The 25257-nt window shown below is 36.8% G+C and overlaps 2 protein-coding genes across 3 annotated transcripts in view; one reads left to right on the top strand and one right to left on the bottom strand.

The window, feature by feature from the left end:
* Nucleotides 1-2281: 2281 nt before the first annotated feature.
* Nucleotides 2282-12152, bottom strand: LOC140137778 (NLR family CARD domain-containing protein 4-like). Its single transcript, XM_072159545.1, has 5 exons — nucleotides 11866-12152; nucleotides 9199-9384; nucleotides 7800-7982; nucleotides 6302-6346; nucleotides 2282-5077 (listed from the first exon to the last, which is right to left on the bottom strand). Exons 2-5 carry the CDS (start codon nucleotides 9317-9319, stop codon nucleotides 2478-2480), a joined length of 2949 nt encoding a protein of 982 aa, XP_072015646.1. The 5' UTR covers nucleotides 9320-9384; nucleotides 11866-12152; the 3' UTR covers nucleotides 2282-2477.
* A 227-nt stretch (nucleotides 12153-12379) lies between these two features.
* The window catches only part of LOC140137777 (N-lysine methyltransferase SMYD2-like), a 28266-nt gene continuing 15388 nt past the window's right edge, over nucleotides 12380-25257 (top strand). Inside the window, exons 1-9 of one of the 2 annotated variants that reach the window (XM_072159544.1) lie at nucleotides 12380-12690; nucleotides 13303-13363; nucleotides 14543-14659; nucleotides 15631-15704; nucleotides 16567-16750; nucleotides 17501-17603; nucleotides 18009-18119; nucleotides 23080-23181; nucleotides 23664-23836. In XM_072159544.1, coding sequence (XP_072015645.1) covers nucleotides 17562-17603; nucleotides 18009-18119; nucleotides 23080-23181; nucleotides 23664-23836 — 428 coding nt within the window. In that variant the 5' untranslated portion in view covers nucleotides 12380-12690; nucleotides 13303-13363; nucleotides 14543-14659; ... (1 more) ...; nucleotides 16567-16750; nucleotides 17501-17561. The remainder of the gene's footprint in view (nucleotides 12691-13302; nucleotides 13364-14542; nucleotides 14660-15630; nucleotides 15705-16566; nucleotides 16751-17500; nucleotides 17604-18008; nucleotides 18120-23079; nucleotides 23182-23663; nucleotides 23837-25257) is intronic. The other variant, XR_011856897.1, reaches the window with a different exon arrangement.

Here is a 25257-nt window from a genome sequence, read left to right as displayed (position 1 = left end):
CCTTTTGGTCTGATTGGGCACAAATAAGAATTTAGTTTGTGAATTAGATGGGTGTAGAGTTCAAAATTATGGTTAAAATACATGTTAATAATTATAGTAAGAATGTTTTTATGAATTTAAAAAGTCACTTCTAGCTTGAACTTTAGATGCACCTTCAACTCCCAACTTTGACTCAAACTCATAAAAGGCATGCATTATAATACTCCTATTATGCAAACAAACAAAATATTTTTTTTAGCAATTCAATTCAATATACAAGAATGAATATTCTTGCCTATTTTACAGAGTACAATACTGGTAAAATAGTAAGCTTATTTTGGTTATTATCTCTAGGAAGTGATGTGTCTGGATTTTTGTCAGGGAGGAGGTCAAAGGAAAAAAATTGCCCAGTTAGCATTAGTTTGACACAAGTTTACTGGGATAAATGTGTGTGCAGCATGCAAACATTTTCAGTTCCATGCTATTTGAAGTGAAAGTTGTTATAAGTTAGGTTCATTTTGCGTGAAGCACACACAAATTTGAAATTTTACACTATTTTATTTTATACCCAAATCAAGGTGTTTACTGAATGCTCATATATTAAAACAGCACTAAGAACAAGGATTATTTCTTTTTTACTTTGACTTGTAGGTTCCCATCAGGCACGCCACTATCTCCAGATCAAAAACTTGCCAATATACCATTTCATTAGTAAATGTACAATAGTCTTTCAAGGTGCTTCAGTGACATTTTACATATCAACATACAACACAACAAACACACACAACACAACACAATACAGCACAAACAATACAACATCCAACATTTATTTTTAGACATCTTTATATTTCCATGAACTCTGCCATACAATTGATTATCAGCAGAAATATCATGGGAGAGGTCACCAAACGGCCAACACAAGAACATCTCAACTTTAGGTCCCGTCAAGTTCGGTAGTAATGTATCAATGCCTTTTTGTGCTTACACAAGTGGAGTTGTACATATTTGTACATTCTACGCGATTAACTTTATGACGGCGATTTGATACTGCGCCAGCAAATATGCACCTACATCACTACCAAACTTGAGGTGAACCAAAGTATACCAACAGTAAAAATGTCAGTAAGTAGGTCCACTGTTGATGACCATAATGATAATAGAACACATTGAAATACTGCTTCTGAAAATAACATTTTTGGTTTTACTAATGGCAATAACTCTAGCTATAAGTTGTATTATAATAATTTACAGATTTAGGAAAGTCCATCAATGAGGAATGTTTTTAATATGATGCAAGAGGGTCTATGATGCAACATCCAGCAAATTGCTCAATAAAATACTTGACCCTGCATTTCATCATATACAAAATAAAGCTATAATTACCACATGATTGATTTGAATATCTCTCTTTTTTCTCTTTTGTTAGCCTGTACTGTGACACTTTGATGCATACAGATGTAGGTTAAACCTTTGATAAGAGTGCTCTTTTTGAAAGCATGATGATATGCCCACATGTGTTAAGAGACAGGGTACACTAAATACAGGCCCAGTTCATGGTGTCTATGCTCATATTATACATGCACTCATGTACTCTGAACCCTAATGTCACTGCATACTACAAAATACTACAACCTGGTGCCTCCCCTCCTAGGCCTCCCTTTTAGCGGGGCAGGAGCAGACAACACATAGGGCACCTCTGACCAAACCATATCTCCAAAAAATAATCTAGTCTAGAAATTCAACCAAAAAACACAACATAACATATGTATGATGTTCGTTGACAAACCAAATCTGAAGGTAAAACAAAGGAAAAGACTTGTGGGACACTGGTCACCCACCCAAGCCATAACTGATAACCAGCAATCCTGGTCCTACCCTGGGCCAAAGCACATCTTATCTTAGTCCCCCTTAACATACCTGACGTCACCACATACTACAAAATACCACAGCTTGGATGCTTACCCTTCAGTATGGTGGAGTAACACATAGGGTATATAATATATTGCAAGGTTAACCATTGCGCATACGCACACAACATCAAGCGTGTGCTGGGACATTGTGAAAATAATATATGCTGGACAGTTAGCAGTACGCTATAAGGAAACCTGCAAAATATTATACCTCCAATCAAACCACCCTGGGTTATGGCCAGCGTTCGAAATAAGGCCGGTCAGCCGGCCATTGGCCTGTAACTTTTTGGCCTGGCCGGTAACTTTTCTGATTGGCATCTAGTTGCCGCCCGGCTGGCCGGTAACTTTTAAGGTCAAGCCGGTTGGCCTGTAACTTTTGAGGCATATTTGAACACTGGTTATGGCACATATATTATCAGGTGGGCTCTAAAGATTGTTTGCTGTTGATTGTCTCAAAGGATTTGCTTGGAGCTTCTATCATTGATCAAAATATGTATCAATGTTCACTTCCCCTATGACATGGAATAAGCTATAACCATTGAAGCAGTGTATACTCTCCACACATACATGATCACAGCCATTCTCATATCATGATGACAGCTGACCTTTCCTAACTGCTTGGCAGATGGACGAGATGGCATCCCTATCACAAACGAGTGACAGTAGCCACCTATTACAAGGGATTCGCTTACCAATGACAGCCAAACAGTCTCTAACAAGCACACTACATTGACTATTGACTGTAGCATCGATACAAACTACATCAAGGTTAGGAAGGTAATGAAGGTGTTGGAATACAGCATGCAGCCCAATATTGCCAACACAGTTCCCTTGCAGGAAAAGCTGCTTTAGATTTTGAAGATGACAAAATGTCTCTGCCAAAGCAACCACACCTTCATCTGTCATTTGTGTATTTTCCAAGACCAACACTGTGACCTTGCTGCATGACCTCAGGGAAGTAGCCAGTGTTGTCCCAGCCTTCCCTACAGGATTTTCAGATAGATTTAGCTGTGATAGTTTAACTGCCTTGGGTAGGAGCTCACATAAGTTGTGTATATCACTCTCCGTCAGACCAGTTCCCTGAAGATTGAGGTACTCCAGACTTGGAAATATAGTGTGTGTAATATGAGCAATTGCATCCCCAATGTGTGTACTTGACAAATTCAGGTTTACTAGCGGAGCTTCGATTGAATCCAATATGGATTCCATGCTTCCACTTGTTAACTGAATATTACAAAGCGTCAGTGTGTGAACCTGGTGCTGCTTACAAAGCACCTGTGATAAAGTGTCACCGTCAAGTTCTACAAATGCAAACGCGATGTGTTTAAATGGCGCCCTCTGACTGGTCTGACATAGGTGATGTAAGATACTGGTCACGTCAAAGTAAGGGGCAACCATCAGATACTGTGAACCATGCAGAACAAGCTTATATAGCCGATTCAACTTACTAAGGCAAACACCAAGCTTATTCACAATGCCTGGTTCGATATGGTCGAATAAAGACTCAAATTCAGGCAAGTGCATCGTAACCTCTTCAACACTACACATATGAGTCAGTGTATCACAGATCACATGCAATGAATTGGATGGATGTCTCTTAAATTCAATGGATTTCACTTGACTCAGAGTATGCGCTGCGAGTGTAGACTTGACAAAATCATGCCACAAAAGCACATCATGGGAGTGCATTACGTTGTCACCAATGGAAAGGAAACGACCAGATGCTAGTAACGACTTAACAGATTCTGTAAGAGCATTATTATTACTGGGAAAACAACTCTCATACAGCAATATCACCATTGGTAATATGTCACAATACAATGCTCCGTCGTTGTGTGATTGCATCAACCCTATGTATACACCACTATTCCTATCAATTACTTTGCGATATATCCTGGTCACCTGCTGTATGATCGTGATAGCACAATCAGCTCCATTCAATCCACAGCAAAATTTGAGAAACTCAAATTTGTTCCGAACAGCATCCTCTGAATCTATCCTCTGAAGAACAGTACTGAATTCATCAAACCTACTGTCAAACAACGTAGCCCAGTAGTAGGCTGCACAGTATTCCTGAAAGGACTTGTGCAAGAAAGTGACTGCACGTGAAACCCGCAATTTTGATTTCAACCTTTCCATTGTCAAGATCCCTACTTGACAGCCTCTCTCTAGATTATCAGGGAAATCTTTCTCATCAAACATAAGCTTTTCCTGCAACAAATTCTCCTTAGGCATTAGGCCCTTGAGAGCTACCTTACCAAGACTACATAGAAAGTCACTCATGCTGACGTCATCACAGTTTCTGTGCTTCTCGCAGAATTTTCTCCATAGGTATGAAGTGAATTCTGCGTACAACTCTGATTGTGTGGTAGGCAATGTCCGCTCATCTTCCCACAGAAGACACATGAGCATCAACAGAACGGGTATCTGGGACAAAGAATTCAAAATGTCTGACTTGGATAGCTTCAAACGTAGACCTTCGACCAGTTCCGAGTTGTTTCGGAAGAATTTGTGTATGTACAGTTGGACATTCTTCTCCGAAAATCCAGTCACCTGAACAAGTTCATAAAATACTTGACATGTCCCTAATTGTTTATGGGGTCGGGTCGTCACAATTACGTGTGCTCTACGGAGGATATTGAAAGCAAGCAACTTTTCTACTTTGCCTGAGGTTTCGTTCAAATGTGGCAGAGAATATTCATCAAAACCATCTAACAAGATCAACACTTTTTCTGGGTAGGAATTGATATAAGTCTCCAAGGCAACCTTGGACACTTTTGTATCCTCTGCCAGAATTTGCTGGAATATTGCGTCTACTAAATCACACCCTCGTTGTAATTCCCGAAAACTAAGAATAAATACAAGGTCAAATTTACCAAGAGGACAGCCCTGTTTTCTTTGTGCCCACAAGTATGCCAATTTAGCCATTAAAGTAGACTTTCCTGACCCTACTACACCTTTTACCAGAATTCTTGCAGCTGGTATACCTTGCTTTGTCTGAATAGTTACCAGATCTTCATTTCTTGCTAGAACCTGTCTCATGTTGTTTTCTAGCTTCAGACTAACGTAGATGTCATCTATATCCCTGGTGTCATCAAACCACTGCAGTAGCTGAATTTGACTCATTTTACGCTTGTAGAAGTTGATCAGTTCCCTCTGGCAGCCTTCAAGATCAAATGGAGTGTGACCTGGATATAAAAAAACAATTATATAGGTAAACTTACAATTGGTTTAAAAGCATTGATGTGTAGGGTATCAAAGAAGTTTCTAAATGCTGAAACTACCAGCTTCTTATTGGTCTTTCCTGACACAATAATTCAGTTTCTGACTTATTAAGTTACTTCACTCATTAATTATGTAAAAATAATTGATAAGTGTAGGAAAAAGAGTGCATGAGAATTAACAAATCTTTGCATGTCCATTTAAAGCCCCTCTATATGTGGTTGTTAATACATCATCGGATTTATTGATCACCCTATGCCGTGACCCAACCTCAGAGTGATGATCTTGATATCAGACCTACAAGGCTGCACACTTTACAGAAAGTGGTGGTATGTAGCCCCCATCATTCCATAAACATTCCCAAGATGCCAAGTTTGAGATCAGCGCAAGCCCTAATTAACCTACATAAACCATCGCAGCCAGAATTAGCTCATCAAGTTAAAATGGGTAGGCCGAGACAATTAGCGGTAAGTTCCTTGTCAAACTACAATCCTGGAAAAAATGTGTTGGGACACTTGCTGCATCATGCTAGTTGTTTTCCTCGCAATTCGCATATTTTTTACTTGGTGTTTTTCAAACAATGTTGTGCATGTCAGGGACTGCCTTTTTGAGGAGAGCGAGAGCAATCACTCTCTATCATGTCTACTGCTCTCCCTAAATCTGACATAGGAGAGTAATTTTTAGCTCTCCTTTGTTGACCATTCTCTCCTTTAATACAATCTATTGTTAATGCTCCAAACAGCTGTCCTTGCAGGCTCCAGAAGAGCTATTTAATGCTCTCCTGCAATTTCCAAAACACAATCCCTGGCATGTAGCTTGAACCCTTCTTGTTGAAGCCATCTTCCTCCCCACAAACCAATGTTGATAGGCCCAACAACGCAGCTGATTATATGACTCCAATCAACATTCTATGAGGGGGAAAGAGGAACAATTTTAATGCATGGTAGTCCCAAGATTTTTTCTGTGATTGTAGCTCAATTTGCCACAAGATCATCAACACCGCAGGGACTCAAACTTGTACCCTCACACACCAGAGACAAGTGCATTACTGACTGAGCTAACTGGATTCCTTCTCAATCCCTACAATTATTACTATGATAAAATTACAAATCAAACTGATTACAAGAAATGTACAGAAAATGTACTATTAACCAATGTGATTATCAGATTGAGTATGTATTTATCATTACCTGCATCTTCTACTGCTTGATGGAAATCTTTTCGTTGTCTAAGCTCTGTTCAGAAGAGAAGAGAAAAAGATTTCAACATGCAATCTTATTTTACTGAAAAGTCTTGTGGAAATCATCACTTTTTACATAAAATTGTTTTCCTTGGAAAAACAAAACTCACTTTCGGGAAATTATGCATCCTGCCTCACCCAAAATCCAGGCTCAAGGATCAAAACAGGGTACCGTATGTATTGGAGCACCCCTCGAATTAAGCGTTATTGCATGATAAGTTTGCACCGTATAAAGCCGTAGTGTATTATGAAATTGGTTAATTTTTTTAAACCATTATTTTTTTGCAATATTTGTAATGTTTACACATGCTCCCCTATTCTGCTTATCAATGAATAAAGGTAGTTGGTTTGAACTGTAAACTTTACATAAAGTATGGGACACATATTGCACATATAAAACATTTTAAAACAATTGGTATTCATTTGTTTGCACTTTTCAGTGTTTTTGAATTGCTTGCTGAACTTTAATTTGTGATTTTGTGGAATCAGTGTCAATTTAGATACATATTGGTTAACAAAGTTCTTTGTATCTGATCCAGAATGTTCATTTACTTGTGTACGTTTCAACAACACCTGTTGTCTTTATCAACACTTGATGGGTAGTGACTGCTACTGACAACCGACGCTAGAAGTAGTTCCAGCGTTGATTTTGGAGTTGCCAGTTGATTTTCCTCCAAGGGATTTTTTAGATCCCTGTTTCAGAAACTCATCAAATATGTGAGATAGTTGGTACTGTCCTTCATCTCTGTTCATGGTGGTGCCCCTCCTCTTTCTTATTTCTATAGCCTCCTTTATCCAGTGAGTGTATCTATTTTGCTCCGTGCCGGTTGTCAGTAGCAGTCACCATGGATGGGGTCTACATGTATTCATGATAAGAAGCAACTCTCAACCACTGTATAACCTGCACTTAAAATTGTACCTCATATGAGATGGAATTGCACCCCAACTTGAAAAGTGAGTTGGAATTTTGCACCTCTAAAAAAAAATATCATAATTTGCCAAGTATTTTATTTCCCACCACAATATCCAAGGAACAACGGGGGGTAGTGTCTTAGCTAGCCACCAGTCTGGTCGTCATTTTAGATGGGGAGTTTGCTCCTGGAGCGGGCAAAATGAATGCCTTTGACAGATGCTACATTATATAAATTGTAGGTGTTCAGAAAGGCGGTTGAGATTTTTAGTAGACCAGATTTGAAAAACAAGGCCAAAGCAACACATATTTGAACTCTTTGAACCCTGGGCTGTTTAGAAGTATAGGTTACAGTAAATGTTTTAAAAGGTCAAATTAGGGCAAGCAATTTTATTCAAATGATGTGCAAACCTCAATTTCTAGCTAATACCATGGTGTGAGATTCCCTCTTCTCACATGTCTCATAACACCTTATAATCTATTGTGGCAATTCTGTAATTATAGCCTGATGTGCCTTTGACAGTACTTTGCGACCTACCATCTAGCAAAGTTGGAGTTGCCCCCTGCACATGGACATGTTCGTGGAAGTGTGCATTCCCTGCTATTCTGTACACATCTCTTCCTGATATGGTTTGGTTTCCTGACACATTGGTTTGTTGTTGCAGATCAGAATCACATGCTGGGGTGATGTCTTGGCATTGACTTGCCCTTGCATTGGCTGCTGTAGATTGAAAATAATAACATTATACAAATATTAACTGTCTATGAGTGTAATGGTAGAAATATAATCACGAGGGGAAAGATGGATTGTTCCATTCCACGAGCCGGAACGGCGAGTGGAATGGAACAATACATCTTTCACGAAGTGATTATATTTCTACCATATACACAATTTAAGACAGTTAATATTTGTTTTATATCACTCATACATAAATTCTATTACTAAAATACTATCTAAGGTAGGAAATAAATTTTTTCATCAACATAACACCATGTTTTGCTGTGATATACATGTACTTCACATTTTGGGATCCACCCCATAACTAAATCAAGTGAGTCTAAGAGTCCAGCATGACGGCTTAGCGCAGGCGCACCACGGCAGGCACTGTGATGGTAAAGACTATCACACGGAGAGGGTGATAGTAAAAAATGGCAAATGGTAATCAACCAATGAACTGTCTAGAATTTATGTATGAGTGATATAATATTATATCACACATGTATAAAGTGTAGATAGTTCACTGGTTGCCATTCAATTGTTTTACCATCAGTCATACTATTATCCAGTGTTCGGTTGTTTTTTACCATCTCAAAAAAATGCTTTAAAAAAAATTTATATGGTGCAACTTGCAGGTAAAGCACCTCAAAGTGCATGCTGTACAATGCAAACATAAGAATTGTATTTTTGTTCTTTAAAATGCATGTTATATGCTTCCTGCACATGCAGGGAAAAGACTGCCTCTTTGCGTGACTCATGCTACTTATGTGTGGGCGTGTGTTCAGGGGTGCGAGTGGGTTACCTGTTACCCTCATACTCCCCAATTTAGTTACCGATACAAAATCTGGGGTTATGCTAAAAAATGAGTATTAAATGTTCTTGAAATGTAATAGAATTTTATGTATGAGTAATTAATGTAAAACAAATAAAAGTGTCAAATTTGTGTAATGGGAAAAATATAAGACATTTGGTGAAAGTAGTAGGGTATCTAACCTGTTAGCGTTTTGGGATAACATACTTACTTTACAGCTTCTGTTGAATCTGTTCACCCTCTGCAGAGACTTGGCATGCCAATTAAATGATGTATTTTTTTCTCAAAAGATATAAATGTTTTCAATGAAAGTTGCAATTCTCCTGTGCCCAATCACTTTCAATGCGCCAAAATTGTGATGTTTATGTATTTATACAGCATGTATGGTGCAGTATTATTAGGGCCTACCTGATGACAGATCTCTCTGAAGAGGGCTTGCCGGCAGCTGCATCATATCGGGATCACATGGTACATCGGAATCAAGTTTATTGCTGGCCTGATCATGGTCTGTGACATCAGGGATGGACATGTCTGAAATGGGTGTGGTCTGATGGGTGTGGTCTGATACATGTGGGTGTGGTCAGGTACATCCACCTGTTGGATGAAGATGGAGATGATGTGATTATTTGGTGATGACGCTGTACATACCCAATTGACAGCTAGGGCTATATCCTTACTTCATTCAAAATTAAGATTGGTACCGTATCAGAAGAAAACATTTCCTAAGATATGTTTCACTTCTCTGATCCAAGTTTTTTGTTTTTCTTACTTTTAATTTTGAGCCGAACAAAAGAGGCAGCCAATCAAAAGGAGCTTGTGATGTTAACATTGGTAGTCTGTTTCAGGGTTCGCAGGTTTTTGCCGCAGAGTGGAAAAAACCGCGGTTTTAACCGTGGTTTTAACCGCTTGGCAAAAACAGTTTTTGCCAGTTTTTGCCGGCAAAAATGGCAAAAACTAAAATTATTTATAGTTCAGTTTTTTCATCTCAAAACAAATTATTAAGTTACAAAAATCATTTCCTGGGTGTAATAAGGCCAGATTTTGTAATTATAAGTAACATATTAAGAAATTAAAGGCATGCATTTTCATTGCTCAAGTGCATTTAACCAAAATGTGGCATATATCAGATTCAAAACTTTTTCATTTTAAGGACTTGATGAGACAAAAATTATGTTGAATGATTCATTAAAAGTTGTGTGCTGCTGTTTATGAGCTTTCTGTGTTATTTTTTAATATTTGAGTGACTGTATGTGAGTTTTTGCATTTTTTTCCTTTTTTTCCGGTTTAAACCAGGCAAAAACTGGCAAAAACAGGTTTTTGCCAGTTTTTGCCACCGGCAACGGCAAAAACAGGTTTTTGCCGGCAAAAACCGAACCCTGGTCTGTTTGTGTGGAGTAAATGGATTCAAACCAGCGGCAGCTGAGTGACTACTAGAAGAGCCAGCGCCATATTGTGAGGTTGGGTGCGAAGGAGTCAAATGCTGGATCCCCGGGCTGGACCCAATATTGATTGATTGTTGATCAACAAATAGCCCTAGAAATCTGGCCACATAACCTTTTTATTTTTTAGGCCAGACGCACTTTACATTGAAAAACTAGGAGGAATTGCTTGACCAAACCATACGTACCTGTACAAAAGAATTACAGTACATTTTCATGGTCATGTGTGATGATGTGGAAATGCAACTTCAAAGTACTAAGACTTTTTACAATCATGTACATGTTTCCTAACAAACACTGTCAAATAAATCATCACTCACATACCAAAGTAGTGTGCGTGCTCGTACCCAAAAACATTGAAAAAGGGTTGAATTTTGGCCTTATGGCGTCGTCCGGGGAGGGGGGTCGTCAACATTTTTAGAAAAAAGGTGCTTTTCAGTACAGTATAAGTTTTGATGTTTAGGGTATCTTTTTTCAACTTCAATGGGTTTGTTTTAGAGTTTACACCATTTAGCATGTTTAGAAGACCATTTTAGTTTCTTACGCAATATTTTAGGGGAAAGATATACAAAGCCTTACACCAATAAGGGGTGAAAATTTGCTACCATGATTAGGCCTATGCCATTTAGGAACATTTTTGAGGTGCTGGGACGAGCATGCAGGCCACTTTGTTTGGTATGCAAGTGACATCCTTCCCCCAACCTGCTGCTTGATGTTCGACTGATGACCATTTGTGCGCAGGGTTCAATTTAACTGGTGTCGTGCAGCAAAATGCTCCCATTTTGGACAACCTGCTACTTTTTACAATGTAAACATATGCTAATATTATAAGAACATCGCCTAAAATCAGGTTTTCGCTAAAAATTGTAGGTATGCCAGGCAAACACATTTGCTAGTCAGCCAAATTCGCCAAAAATGTCAATGCATTTTTACATAGAAATTTAAAACAACTGGTCAAGAAGGAAACCTACATAAATATGTTTTCTATACTTCACTTGACCCAAATATATGATTTTTATGGTGATAAGACACTCGCTCATGGAATTTTAGAGGATTTTGATAGCAGTTCCATTAAAAAACCTGCTATCATAGTGAGACAAAAGATCTAGAAACACCCCCGAAATGCCGTTTTGGGGAATTTTGCTAGCTGAATCTTTTTGTGATTGTTTGATGAAAGTCAATCTTTGACAAGATGTAACTTTGCTACGGAAAGTGCTATGAAAAAAGGGTTTTCATGCAGTTTTGGCTTTGTTTACTCAAGGGCTTTAATTTGATATATAAAATGATGCAGTTTGATGGCAAATTTGAATTCACCTAGCATACCTAAAAATTGCTATGCAAATTTGTCAAAGTAATTCGAACCCTGTCTGTGCGCAGTCCCTGGGTGCAGTCCAACCCCCTGCCCAGTTCGGAAGCACTCCCTTGGCCATTGCATCTGCACTGTGCGCAGTGCTGTGCAGTGAGTGGCACGAGCGTCGAGCGAGTGCTTCCGAACTGGGCTGCGCAGGGGCCAACTTTAGTTCCCAAAACTGACAAGAAAAGAGACAAAAGGTCACACTTAGTAGATAGACGCAACAAGTCACAAAAAGCTTAATACATTGGTCATTTTATTGATTGTTTACAATTTTAAGCTTACCTAAATTTCTGACACACTCATCATGCACTGACTCAACTTTACAATTACCAGAAATCCTCGCAAAAAACATGGCCTGGTATGCATTGCGATGTTCTGCAGCAGGAAACAAACCATCAAACTTCAAAATAAAGCGGTTTTTAATGCCGCAGGTTTAATTGTTTCTTTCATACAAAATGTCATGCATGTCAGGCATTGTTGTCACCTCGTGTGGATCGGGGAATCCCCAGGAATTCTTTTACATGACGTCATTCATCGCAGATATAGCAAGCGGATTACGCCACAAATTAGAATATAAGGTGTGAGTCTAGCTTGGCCTCGCGGCATTGCATATATTCTAATTTACCAAAGTTCTCCGGATCGCGGAGTCCAGAAATGTCAGTAAAAATATTAGTGAAGAAGACTGAGTTTTTCCAGGTGTTTCGGGGGAACCTTAGCCAGTAGTCAGTCTTTAGCCCCAATCGCCATTCAAATATTTTTGAACACCCTGTATGAATAAAACACGAATACGCTCATTCCCAGTGTCGCAATTTCACAATCGCGATATAGTGACCGTTGGTGCCTATTCATTGCCTTGCGATATGCGATTGTCCAATACTGGCGGAGGCCGAAGGAGTTCAAGGGCGAAGGAAACTGGCGATTTGTGAAGATCATGGCGACAATAATTCACCCTGGCATAGAAGTGTTCTTGGCTGAAAGGCGTGGTCGTGGTGTCCGTGCCACTCAAGCAATACGATCTGGTACATGTCTGGTTAGAGAACAACCATTTGCCCACGTGTTGTTGGAGCACGAAAGAGAGAGACGATGTGAATATTGCCTTTTGAGGAGGTAAGCTTACTCATCATATATTTTTAATTTTTAGCTTATAATTTTTTAATTGATACTGACAGCTTTTAGGATGAGTAGTAATATCATGATATGATAACCAAGACTCTATTTCCTTCTGCTATTCTTTTGTAAAAGAGGCAAATAGTTTTAATCATATATTACAACAGCTGGTCTTGTATTGCGCAATCACCATATAATTCCATGATAAGGAATTAATGACTGCCCCTGGTTCAAACTCACCCCAATGCAGACTCATTTCCCTTGATCGTGTCACATATTTGTTAAGAAATGAGGTACATTCTAGTGGTACCACTTTTCTTATAAAGTACCACTTAACGGGGCCATACAGCAATACTGCGTATTGCTGTATGGAACCAGATATATACATACATGTCACATCACCTCCAAAGCCCTACCCCTACCCCTAGCCTTGAAGAAAGTGTTTGCAAAAATTGATGTGTTTATAAATGATAACCAAGTACTTCTGTACTGTACATGTTTTTGTTCACAACAAGTTCAGAAACAAAATAAGATTTTTTAAATATTTTTTTTTGTCTGTTAAATTTATACTTATAATTAATATATTCATCTTTTCAAAATTTCTTTTTCCAGAGAAAAGTTGCAGAAATGTGGTAGTTGTAAAGATGTCTGTTATTGTAGTAATGACTGCCAGGTTAGTATATAATTATTTGGACTGTTTGAAATGTAAATTAAGATTTTGGTCAAACCATGGAAATAGTATTTCCATGGTCAAACTAATGCAGGCTTTTCATTCACAACAATAATAGCCTAAGCTCAGTTCCAATAATTGAAACTCCAGGACTATGGCTTTGAGTTTCATTTCATACGCTGCAAGTGACTCTATTCAGCACAAAGAAATCTACATGATGTGAAATCACATTTTAAAAATCAATTTTCACCACAAAATACATGTATGATATGAATACACATACACTTGTAGGTAAACAATAATGTATCAATGTGTGGGTCAAAAGGTTGTCAATAATGTTAAATGCGTCACGTTTTTTAGTTTCAATATGTACAGTGCAAGTGACTCTATTCATTAAAAGCTGCGTAGGCCCACAGCACACAGAAATGTTTGCTCTACAAATGATTGGAAATCACGTATTTGTAATCATTTTTCATCACAAAATATGATGTGAACTAGGCCTGGCATTTTCGGGTAATTTTTTTTTTTTTTTTTAAGTTTTTTATTTTTTCGGTTTTGTAGTGTCCCTGGACCTAGACCTAAATGCTAGGATCATTCATGGTTGACCTAAAAAAAAAAAAAAAAAAAAATTTCAAGATGTTTTGTATTTTTAATATGAAAATTGATAATTTATATTCATGTCATACTCTATTAATGATTTCAAAATGCATTGAATTTGAATGCATTTTGATATCATTAATAGTTTTTTTTTTTTTTTGAATTTGGTACCGGGAGGTATTTCCTACCGGGTAATGTAATCTCGGCGGGTACCCGTTTACCCGACCGAAAATGCCAGCCTTAATGTGAACACACAGATAAGCAATGATGGAAGGGTCAAACAGGTTGTTAATATTATTTTATATACTAATGCATGTATACATAAAACCTGGAGTCCCGGGCTGGAGTTACTTGCACAGAACCTACAACTTTAGAACAAGTCCTCAAATGGTCAAAATTTGTAGTTACAACAATTAACCTAAGCTCATTCAGTATGTAGCACGAGTTATGCATCTGTACTGTAGACCACACTTGTGCAAACCCCTTGTAGGTGTAGAGCAGTGTAGGCAGTTATAGTAAAACATTACGGATTTTTCAACATGCATTAACTGTTCTTTCTTTGATACTTTGCTTTCTTCTCATTAGATTGCTGCATACAAAAGACATCAATATGAATGTAGGATAAAGAAAAAGAACAAACAACAATCATTGCCTGAATGGACAGCTGCTCGTGGTATGATACAGATCTTGTGTGTTAAACAGGTAAGCCTTGTCCTCATTGTTGATTTTCCTGTAATTTAATTTGTTCTTGCCCGTGTTATATGAGACAATAGTATAGTTTGCATTGTGCGTAACATGGTATGCATGCAGTTTTCTTGTGTGTTGCTGCCGTGCGATATCGTGCATCTGCAAGTGAAAGACTCACTGAATTTGCCAGTTTCGTTGTCACATGGTCACTAGATGGAAAGAGTGGACGTAAATTACAGGTAAACAGTATTTTACGGGTGATCTGTTTAAGAATGAGAATAAAACTACTGTTTTGAGGCCCAGCCTGTCTCTATAGCCTGATATTGTGCCGCCTCAGTGTTCCGCTAAAAAATAATGCTATCTATGTTATATCAGGTGATAGAGACACGGCTGGGTTTTAAAACAATAAACCCAGGAAAAATGTGTTTGTTTGGTCTCCAATACCTTTTCTGGGCTAAAGTCAGTCAGACATTTTTTGTTATGAATCATAGCAAACAAATCATTCTGAAGTGGAAAAACCTTTTTTCTGAAAATTGGATAATAATTAAATGGTATTCTTCTTTACTTACCCCCTGGTTTTCAAAAATTGGTTTGGTGGGCTGGACAAGTTTTTGTTTTTTTCGGGGTGATCAATTGAAATTTCACTACAGTTCAGGCCTATTATGAATTATTCATTATAGTTTCAGAGGTAAAGGGGTATAAGGTTAAACAAGGACACCATTCCACCAAGGCCATTGAGCGCTTCAGATTGTTTAGAAAATACAACAGTTTTTTTGGGCATAAAGGCCAAAATCAGCAAAAATGGCCTTCTGGCTTTTCTTCAATATTTAGGTTCCTATAATCTAGCTTTGTGTGACGGGTATTTTAAAACCCCATTAGCAGCTATTTTGTGATTAAAATCATCCTATCCAAGTATCTTTTATTGATAGATGAATGTTTGTGAGTCTTAGATATTTCATTGTCAATTCATTTGATTTTAATTTCAGAAGAAGAAGAGAGGACAAACCCTACACCGGTATATCCTGTTCATTCCCACTGCTGCCTTCTCAGTTATGTGATGGTAAATATATATCTATATGCTATAAACAAATCACACATGTGTGTTGAATCTGTAGACAGTAGGACAAATTATATAGCTCAAGCTTGTTTTCTAGTAGGGAGAGTGAAAAAATTGACCCATCGCTATACCAATTTTCCAAGAGAAAACAGAAACTCAGTCAATATATGTGATGCACACATCAAATACGCTCTCATCAAAAGTTTACAGGAAAAGATTTTACCAAACTCTTGGCAAAACAAATGTTGGTCTATTAATGTTCTCCTCCCATCTGGCAATACCTAAGTTCCTATGGTATTCACATGTACACGTATGATTTGTATATACAAATCATACGTGTACATCCATACAGAGAACATTCCTAAACCATGTGATTTTGAATAATGGTTTGAAGTGACCTCCACTCACAGTTGTTTGATGGTATGTAAAACTGTGTCATTTTAAGTAAAGTTGAACAATGATGGCGCTATCTTAAAACTTGTTTGCATCTTTGCAGAAGAGAGACACTTGTATAATGGTATTAGAACATCCGAAAAAAGACGAACAAATGTAAAGGAAATTTTCAAAAAAAACCTTTTTATCATAAAATGTAAGGAATAACTCGAATTAATTGACTAATTTAAATTTAAAATATATGTAAATAGCACCCTCAATTTGCTCACAAATGTGCAGTTGATATAATAAAAATTACAAAAAAAAAAACAGAAAAAAGGCAGCAAAAGATGAATAATTTGACATAGATACGAAAATCTATGTCAAAAATAGGTAAAAAATTAATGTGAATATTAGTGTGATAGCTATTGTTCGGGTCTAGAATTGAACATTATAAATGAATTTCATTATTCCACTTTTTGTTTCCCATAAGGTCCTGAAGGATTGAAAAGTGCAGAAGATGCTGTGAAATGCCTAGAGGACTATGTGGGTACCACTGATCTACCTGGTTGGGATCACAAAAGTCTACTGAAACTTAATGAAAAACTGTCTGTCAATTCATTTTGTCTGTATGATGAAGGAAAAAGATCTGAAATAGGGGACGTTTTATATACAAGGTAATTAAAGTAGTCTAAAGTCAACTACAAGTCTTATCATCTGGACATAAACTTTGTGATTGCTACCATATCACATCTTATCAAAACCACTATAGGCTGGTGGTAAATGTTGACATCACTCTAGCCTTGTCAAAGGTTAACAATTTACCACCAGACCATTCCGCCTGAAGATGACCTCTGATATGTTCTGATTATAATAGTGATTAAAAAAAGCAAGAAAATAAATCACTATATCTTGTGTTGCTTTAAGTTTGGTATTGATGTGAAAATGTGTCTGTGAGAGAGCATTTTAATTACACGTGAGTGTATTAAGCTGCGATTCAATGGCTGCGCAACCTAAAACACAACGTGATGTCACCACCAAACTCGGTCAAAGCAACACAAGGTATATATTTTTTGCTTTGCTCTACATCAGAGCTTGCAACTTAGTTGATTATGATCTTTGACTTCAGTATTGCAAGACTATAGTGTGTCTTGTCTCAAGTGGCAGAATTGGTTGTGTTGCAGCAGTTGCGTCGCTAACATACAGGCAAATCAGTCCACCCTTCTATACGTGTGTATACGCCCACCAGATTAGGTTAGCATGCATGATTCAAATCTGCCACTGTGAAATCCAACATGGCGTTACGTTAAACTTAAGATAGACTATAATAGTGGAACTGTTAATCTTCTCCAGTGTATACTGCTGTAGTGATTCTCTATGTTTGAATTTAATTTTCTCCCCATTATGTTGGCAATTATTTGTTGCAGGTCAGCAGTGTTTAATCATAATTGTGAACCAAACTGTGCATTCATTTACAATGGCAAGACAATGGAAATAAGAAGTCTACGGGATATACAGCCTGGCGAGGAGGTAAGTCTTGACAAAAATATTATAGTGATGTAACATTTCTTTTTGTTGTAATGGTGATTACCCTTAACACTTTTTCCATAGTTAAAAAAGAGGGTACTGATGAAGGGTAGTATATCGTTTTCTCCTGTTTTTTTTCTGTACAGTTGATTTTGAAATTATAAATTTCTCGGAAAGCATCCTTTATTGTGATCCTCACAATGTACAAATATTATACTGCAACTGAGACATAAGAGGGAGAGATAATTATTACCCTTTAAGGTGAGACAGAGGGGAGCATGGTCTAGTGGTGTTTGCACTAAAATATTGAGGCACACTCTGACGGACAGAATACACATTTCATTCATTTACAGAATATATATCACATATTCTGTTAATAATCGTCCTCATCTGCCTTTGTTTTTGCAGTGTTTTATTCATTATGTTAACGTTCTTCAAACTGTCAATGTCAGACGAAAAAAGTTATATGATAACTACAGGTTCTGGTGTGAATGTTTACGATGCAAACGGGAGCTCAAGGTGAGTAGCTGACGTGCCGCTGAGAATTTGAAAGTGGACCCATAAAGATACCAATTTTTCAAGAAATTTGGACCCATTGATATACCAAAAGTCAAACTTTTCGGCCGAATTTTCCTAAAAATTTGGGAAAATTTTGACAATTTTGGCTAGATTAAGGAAAAATTGGGCTATTTTTCGGAAAAAATTGAGAAAATTTTGAAAAAAAAGGACCCATTCATATACCAAAATGCTACCCATATTTGCGGCACATCCCCGTATGGTCATTTGTACTGAGTACCTCCCCCCGGGTATTGGGAGCTGTTGGGATTGTGGGTGTGTGTGATACAATGTATTTAAGGGGGTAACCCCAGCAAAATTTTGTGCCTATTTTTGCATTTTTCTCAAAAATCATAGCACATTGGTGACAAGTAAGATATGTATATTATAGGGGCAAGGACTACAACTACTGCACTGCAAATTTTATTTCAGCACAGACAACAGTTGTGGAGTTACAGTCAAAAATGAGGGAAAACCAATATTTGATCAATAAATCAATAACTACTTGCCTTGAATTGCTGAATTTTCAGTGCAGTAGTTGTAGTCCTTGCCCCTATAATATACATATCTTACTTGTAACCAATGCGCTATAATTTTTGAGAAAAATGCAAAAATAGGCACAAAATTGGCCAGGGGTGTAGTACCCCCTTAAGTCTCAACAAACCATGGATGTCCACAGTCTCCTTAAAGGTGAACCTCATTGAAAATAAAGTTATATATCAATGGAAAGCGTATGATGTCAGGAAGCAGAAAAGAATATTTTTTATTTGCATAGCGTACCAGGCTAGACATAATCTCCATGCAAATATTGGATATTGGCACCCCCCCTAAATTACAAAACGAAATCGTTCAAATTGGGCGCTTTCGTTGATGACGTCAGCCCAGGGACACACAGTTACTTCGGGTTTGATTGTAAACACAATGTCCGTGTATTACTGTGGCATGCATAGGGCCAATGCACGAATTCAGTCATTGTCAACTTACTTTACATGAAAAATATCTTCAATAAAATAAGAATAACATGAAGGAAATATCATGATCAAATCAAGAATGAAGTTCCTGAATAAAGTGTGTGGATTTAAAAATGGTAAAAGTGCTGGCGGGGTGATTTTTGATATAGGGAATATTGCAGTAAAGCAGGAAGATTCGCAGAAGAGCCGGAATGAAAACAGATTACAAAAATAACTGCTAGTGCTACCAGTTCAGATCGTCACACCAAGTTGAGATGAACTTATCACAATGAGAAAATGAAGGAATAGAATAAGGTACATGTACAGGATTTTTTTAATTATTTCTTAGCTTTACAACCGGTCATGGCCGGTCATGTATGATAGGCGAACTCGTATATAGATACATACGGGATGAGCTCAGTGACTGATTGAGTCTCACTACGCCGAGTGTTCAGTATCCGCGACTGTACTGTACTTGCAGACAAAATGACCGATTTGACATTCACATTCTGATATTTCCAACTTATTGCTACTTCATCAGCAAAATTTATTCCTGTAAATGTTCCAAATATAAGGGAACGATTGGTCAAATCTGCTGAAACACCCCATGCAGCGCAAGTGCTACCAGAGGACGAAGCCCGAAGCGAGTCGCCGGGCTAGTCGCTGTGTTTTGTCATATCCGTCCCTGCACTTCAGCAGCTATTTACGCATCGTGTTCGGTAGTCCATAAAACATGAATGTTTCACTTTTTCAGTACCGTACACTGATTGTACTATCATTAAAGAATCGTGACACAAGTGACAATATTTTAATTTTATTCAGATTTCAGAATTCCATCAAATAACGGTCTACTAAGCCTAAATTGTATTTATTTTATAATAAAGTATCTGCCCACGTATCTGTTTCTTTCAATCGCGATTCTGTGGAAAGAATATATTACCGCAATGCGCTAAATATGAAAACCTTTATATGGGCTGGATTTGACGAAATCGGCGATTTTTATTATTTTTTTGATTACTGCAAGACGATATTTTTTTAAATCAGATATTTTAAAATGAATCAAGAATAGGGAATGTCACAAACAAGTATTTAATTTGTTATTCGATCATGTTTATCCAGTCCATGACATGAACCGTAGCAGCAAGCATTTGCGCATGGGATTGATCCCAGCGCGAAATTCAAACTCAATTACCCAGTTATACCCAGGCAGTTATGACTGATTTTGTCAACAATTTACGGAAAAATTTATGTGTTGACGATAATTCTATTATTTCTAATATATATAGAAGGAACCAGCAACTTGAAGATTCCTCTAATTTCAAGCTTTATTGTGAAAATCAGACTTGCCGGGCAAGTACAGGAAGTACAGGAAGCAAGTCTTGTTTACATGTTTCCGAGTAGGATCACGTGACTGCGAACCCTGAGCTTACGCCACGAGCATTCTCAAGGTCATAGACGATTGATTTGGGTGCTTTTGGGCGCCTTAAAAAGACCAAAAATTCAATCATTTTTTAATTATTCAGCTTTATTGGCCATCAAAAAAATCGGAAAAAATAATTTTTAGTATCCTGACATCATAAGCTTTCCATTGATATATAACTTTATTTTCAATGAGGTTCACCTTTAATGAATATCATATCAATGGTATCTCCCTCAGGGTGGTTTGGTTGGAGGAGCCTTTGGCTAATGAAAGTTGATTCCAAGTTTCTTATCACCTCCCCACCCCCATCACTTTTTCATTTTGACTAAAACTTTTATTATTTTCATGAAAAAGTCAATTATATGAAAATTAAGATGGAAATATCAAATATTTAAACTCTCAGACATGCCTGCTGATGATTTTCAGCAGTGTGTCTTAGTTGTAGGGGTAGAGGATATAATCAGTATATGAAAATTGAAGGATTTAATTTAATAAAGACAAACTCCATATTATTCAAATTTGTTTTCAATCTGTTGCAAAATGTCTGTAAAGATGATCTAAACATTAAAGCAATAATGTGCAATTTGCATAAAGAATAGATTCCTATTTAAATGTTTGTTTTCACTGATCACATTATCCCCTTTTAATTTCGAGCCAAACAAATGAGGTATAACGAAGAAAATTGCGATTTCATTCCAGCGCCTTCAATGCGTGTACTACGCTCGGCGATCGTAACATGTAATACTGCACGGAGCGTCGCGCTTGACGTGTGTACACATAAACTGACATCCACGGGAGATGTTAGCATGCAGTTGATCGATGAACTCTGAATAAAACCGGGTCGACCCGGTTTTAATATAAAAAGTTACATTTTACTGTTATTAAAGCACTTCAGGCTTAGTCTTTTACGTGGTATTTTAGTACACCACTGGGCATTATAATTATGCAAAAAGTAGAAATGCGAGTAAAATTGAGGGCGTCGCTGTGAAGCAAATCACACATTATGGCTTTAATCACTGTTTTGACATGGTCTTACAAATTTACATTAACAATATGGGTAATATTGAGATACAGGCAAATAATGAATAATGAAAAGTCACCTCATTACTTGATAAAAATATGTGACAGGAAACTTAAGGGATCTGGAATGAGCATTTTGACAGTATTTTTTGTGGGACATGAGAGCACATCAGACATCAATTGCATTCTGAATCTGAAGAATGTCTTTCTGATATCAAATAATTTTCATTTTTTGAAATTCACGATATAATACAAATTTTATGACAAATTATTAAAATTTGATATTTTTCACATTTTTGATATATAACAGTCCTTAAAGTAAATTTTATAAATCTAATGATATATTCTTAATATGTATGTAGCTGGGAGGAAAAGCCGACGATCAATTGAAAATTTTGACCTTTCATATTGAAGATATGGATTTTTTTCCCAAAAAGACCTAATTTATTTTGGTGTTTTGGGAAAAATCCATATCTTCAATACGAAAGGTCAAAATTTTCAATTGATCGTCGGCTTTTCATCCCACCTACATACACTTTAAGTATAAATCATCAGATTTATAAAGTTTACTTTGAGTATTGTTAAATATCAAAAATATCAATTTTTAGTCATTTGCCATAAAATGTGTATTACATTGCGATAATTTCAAAAAATCAAAATTATTTGATATCAGAAGGACATTCTTCGTATTCAGAATGCAATTTGATATGTCTGATGTGCTCTAATGTCCCACAATAAATACTGTCCAACGCTCATACCCCATCCCTTAACATCAACTTTTATTAGTGTTGCCTGTCCCACACAGCGTGTTGGTTTATTGGACTGAGAAGGATTAATACAATATAAAATGGCAATTTAGACACATGCAGGCCTGATTATTCCCGATTTAAATCGGTTTTCCGATTTTTTTCTACTAAAAAAAAAAAAAAAAAAAAAAATGGATGATGATATTTCATCATAAAAAGAGCAAGAAAATTTTTGTTAGTGGGGAAATTAAGAAAGTGTTAATTATAAACTTTTTAGGGGTTGCATGCATTAAAAATGAAAAACAATTTTAGAAAAAACCCATACAATTATATGCCTCAGAAACCCAATTTTTACCCTCTGATATGGCTAAAACCCAGGAGCTACGGGGGGCTTCACCCCCTCGACCCCCACCGGGGCGTTGCCCCTGGACCCCACCGGGGCCCTTGAGCGGGCCCCTGGACACCCCGCCATGAGGGGCAATACTACGGTTGCTCTGTTCGCCAACTTAAACCAAAACAGAATTTTTTTTTAGGACCACAATCAGGCCTGGGCACATGTATGTATGAATGAAATATGCGACACCCATATATGTACACACCTACACACACGTATTCAGGACAGGAACACTGTACTGTGAAGAATTAATTGTAAAGGTATTTGAAATCTTGAACACTGTACTTGCACCTTTGTAGGTCCTGTTGTTCTGATATGGATCAATATCAAGCAACAAGAATTATACCAACACCAAAATCATCAACAATCATCTATTTTGATTTCATCATTTCAGATTCTGGCCGATACAGCGATAGGTGACCGCTTAAAACTCGAAGAGACAGAAGCAAAAGCGCAGACTTTCTTGGCCAAGATTGACAAAGAATTTGATGAGAATATCCTTTTGAGGTTGTGAACTTTAATGTGAAATATGTTTGAACAAATATAGTGACAGGCAGTAGCATGCAAATTTTCAAGGGGTAAAATGAAGTGACATAAAATCAGGATATAGGACCTGAACTTTGTTTAAAAATGACTTGGTTAAATCCCTTTTCCAGATGTGTCTCTGAAGTCCAAACTGGATAACAATGGATTTTGTGACCGTTTATCAGGCATGAGAACTATGACTGTGGTTGTGCACCACCGCACAAATTCCTATCAGCATCATATCTGCAACGTTTTGACAGCATCGTGCTCTGGGTGTTGTAAAAATATGTGACCAACAACAAACACGGTCATAATGTTAATGAGGCACTGTACATTGACAATGCATAGATACGTAGAGAGGCCTCGTAGTAAATTTGAGGGTTTGGGGCGAAAGATTTGATGGAAATGATATGTCAAAATTAAACAAGTTCCTTAACAAAAGGACTTTCACATTATTATAAAATGCTAGAGACTTGTGAGACAGGCTTAGATGCAGTCCAGAATGATCTAGATACAACTAATCCTCATATGGCACAGTTGCATGTAAGGACTCAAGAAGCATGTATAGGATTGCAAAAGTGGAAGGCAGCTGTCAAATCAGGAATGGAGATTATACGTGCTTGCAAGTAAGTTCAAATTAGAGTTAATTTATTGTTAATTTTTTTTTTTTTTTTTATTTCTTTTTTTCCAGTGTACATTTTACAATCATAGTTTACTCAGATAAATACAGAAATTTTGATTTCTATACACCAGGTATTTTTTAAATATTAAACAATACATAAACAGTACCAGCACACACACACTCTCACATACATATTTATATAGCATTTGATTTTTCTAGCTTTTACAATAAGAAGAACATGTTTAGTTGAAAAGTCTCTTCCTAACCTGCCATTTATTTTGATAAACTCGGTATTTTGAATCTTTTAAAAGAATGAATCTTTCCAATTTATGATAATATTCTATTTCCTTCTGAAGAGGGATAAAAGAAAGGGTCGAATTTTGGCATCTTTTTCTGTATATATAAAACTTAGTTAGAATGAGAATTAAATTGATAGCACTATTTAGTTTTCCTAAATCTGTCCCGAAAAGAATATGATTTCGGTTGAATGTGATAGGTATACCGAGTTTTTGTAAACACCAGGTTTCGAGCTGAGACCAAATGGGTTTAACCTTTTACAATCTGATAAAAGATGAATTATCGTTTCGGGTTCCTTGTTGCAAAAAGTACATATATTATCATTTCTTTTGCCAATTATAAACATAAATGTATTTGTGGTAAGAATTCCATTTAAAATTCTGTACTGAAACCACCGTAATTTTGTATCCATTGTACATTTAAATGGCAACAAAGAATATACCTTCCATTCATCATCTGAAAAGCTACTATTTAATTTTACTTCCCATTTTCGTTTTGCTCTTGGTATCTTTGAGGACATAAGTTGTTTACAGATTGATCTGCAACCTTTTTTATCTTTTAAAATAAAACTGAAATGAAATGGGATAAACGGCTTAGGAATTGCAATAAATGTAGCGTTTTCCTGAAATAGATGCTTGAAATTATTCTTAATTGCGCAAATTACACTGTTGTATTCCAAAAAATTTAGCCGTAATCCATAATTTGTTTCAATTTCATGAAGAAAGAGAAAACGGTTTTGGTTAACATGGACAAGGTCAGAGACAAAATCAATACCTGCTGTCCGCCATTTTTTATAATTTATTTCTTTACCACCAATCTTAAACCATTCGTTTTCCCATAAACATGATCTTAACACATCATCAATTGTATTAGGATTGTGTTTTTTCTTTACCTTAGACCAAGATAAAAGAACTTCTTTCCAAAAAACATTTTGGGAATTTTGTGCTACTTTTAGTGTATAATTTGCGCCCTTTTCAAGATCATTAATATGTATACCAGTTGAAAAAAAAAAAAACATCAATCCTTTAGCATCAATACATCCATTTACAATTCGTCTAATCCATGTACATTTCAGTGCTTCAAAGAATAAATCTACTTTAACCAATCTTAATCCACCTTCAGAATAAT

Source organism: Amphiura filiformis, chromosome 17 (genome assembly GCF_039555335.1).
Source record: "Amphiura filiformis chromosome 17, Afil_fr2py, whole genome shotgun sequence".
Taxonomy (NCBI): domain Eukaryota; kingdom Metazoa; phylum Echinodermata; class Ophiuroidea; order Amphilepidida; family Amphiuridae; genus Amphiura; species Amphiura filiformis.
Note: the sequence above shows the minus strand (reverse complement) of the source record. Positions and strands in the feature narration are given on the sequence as shown.

What these genes read in the sequence shown, in the direction of transcription:
- LOC140137778 (XM_072159545.1), bottom strand. Translation starts at nt 9,319, where the DNA reads ATGTCCATCCCTGATGTCACAGACCATGATCAGGCCAGCAATAAACTT. An exon ending in TCAGAGAGATCTGTCATCAG is followed by an intron (nt 7,983 to 9,198) that starts GTAGGCCCTAAT and finishes TTCAATCTACAG; the next exon opens with CAGCCAATGCAAGGGCAAGT. An exon ending in AACTCCAACTTTGCTAGATG is followed by an intron (nt 6,347 to 7,799) that starts GTAGGTCGCAAA and finishes TCTTCTGAACAG; the next exon opens with AGCTTAGACAACGAAAAGAT.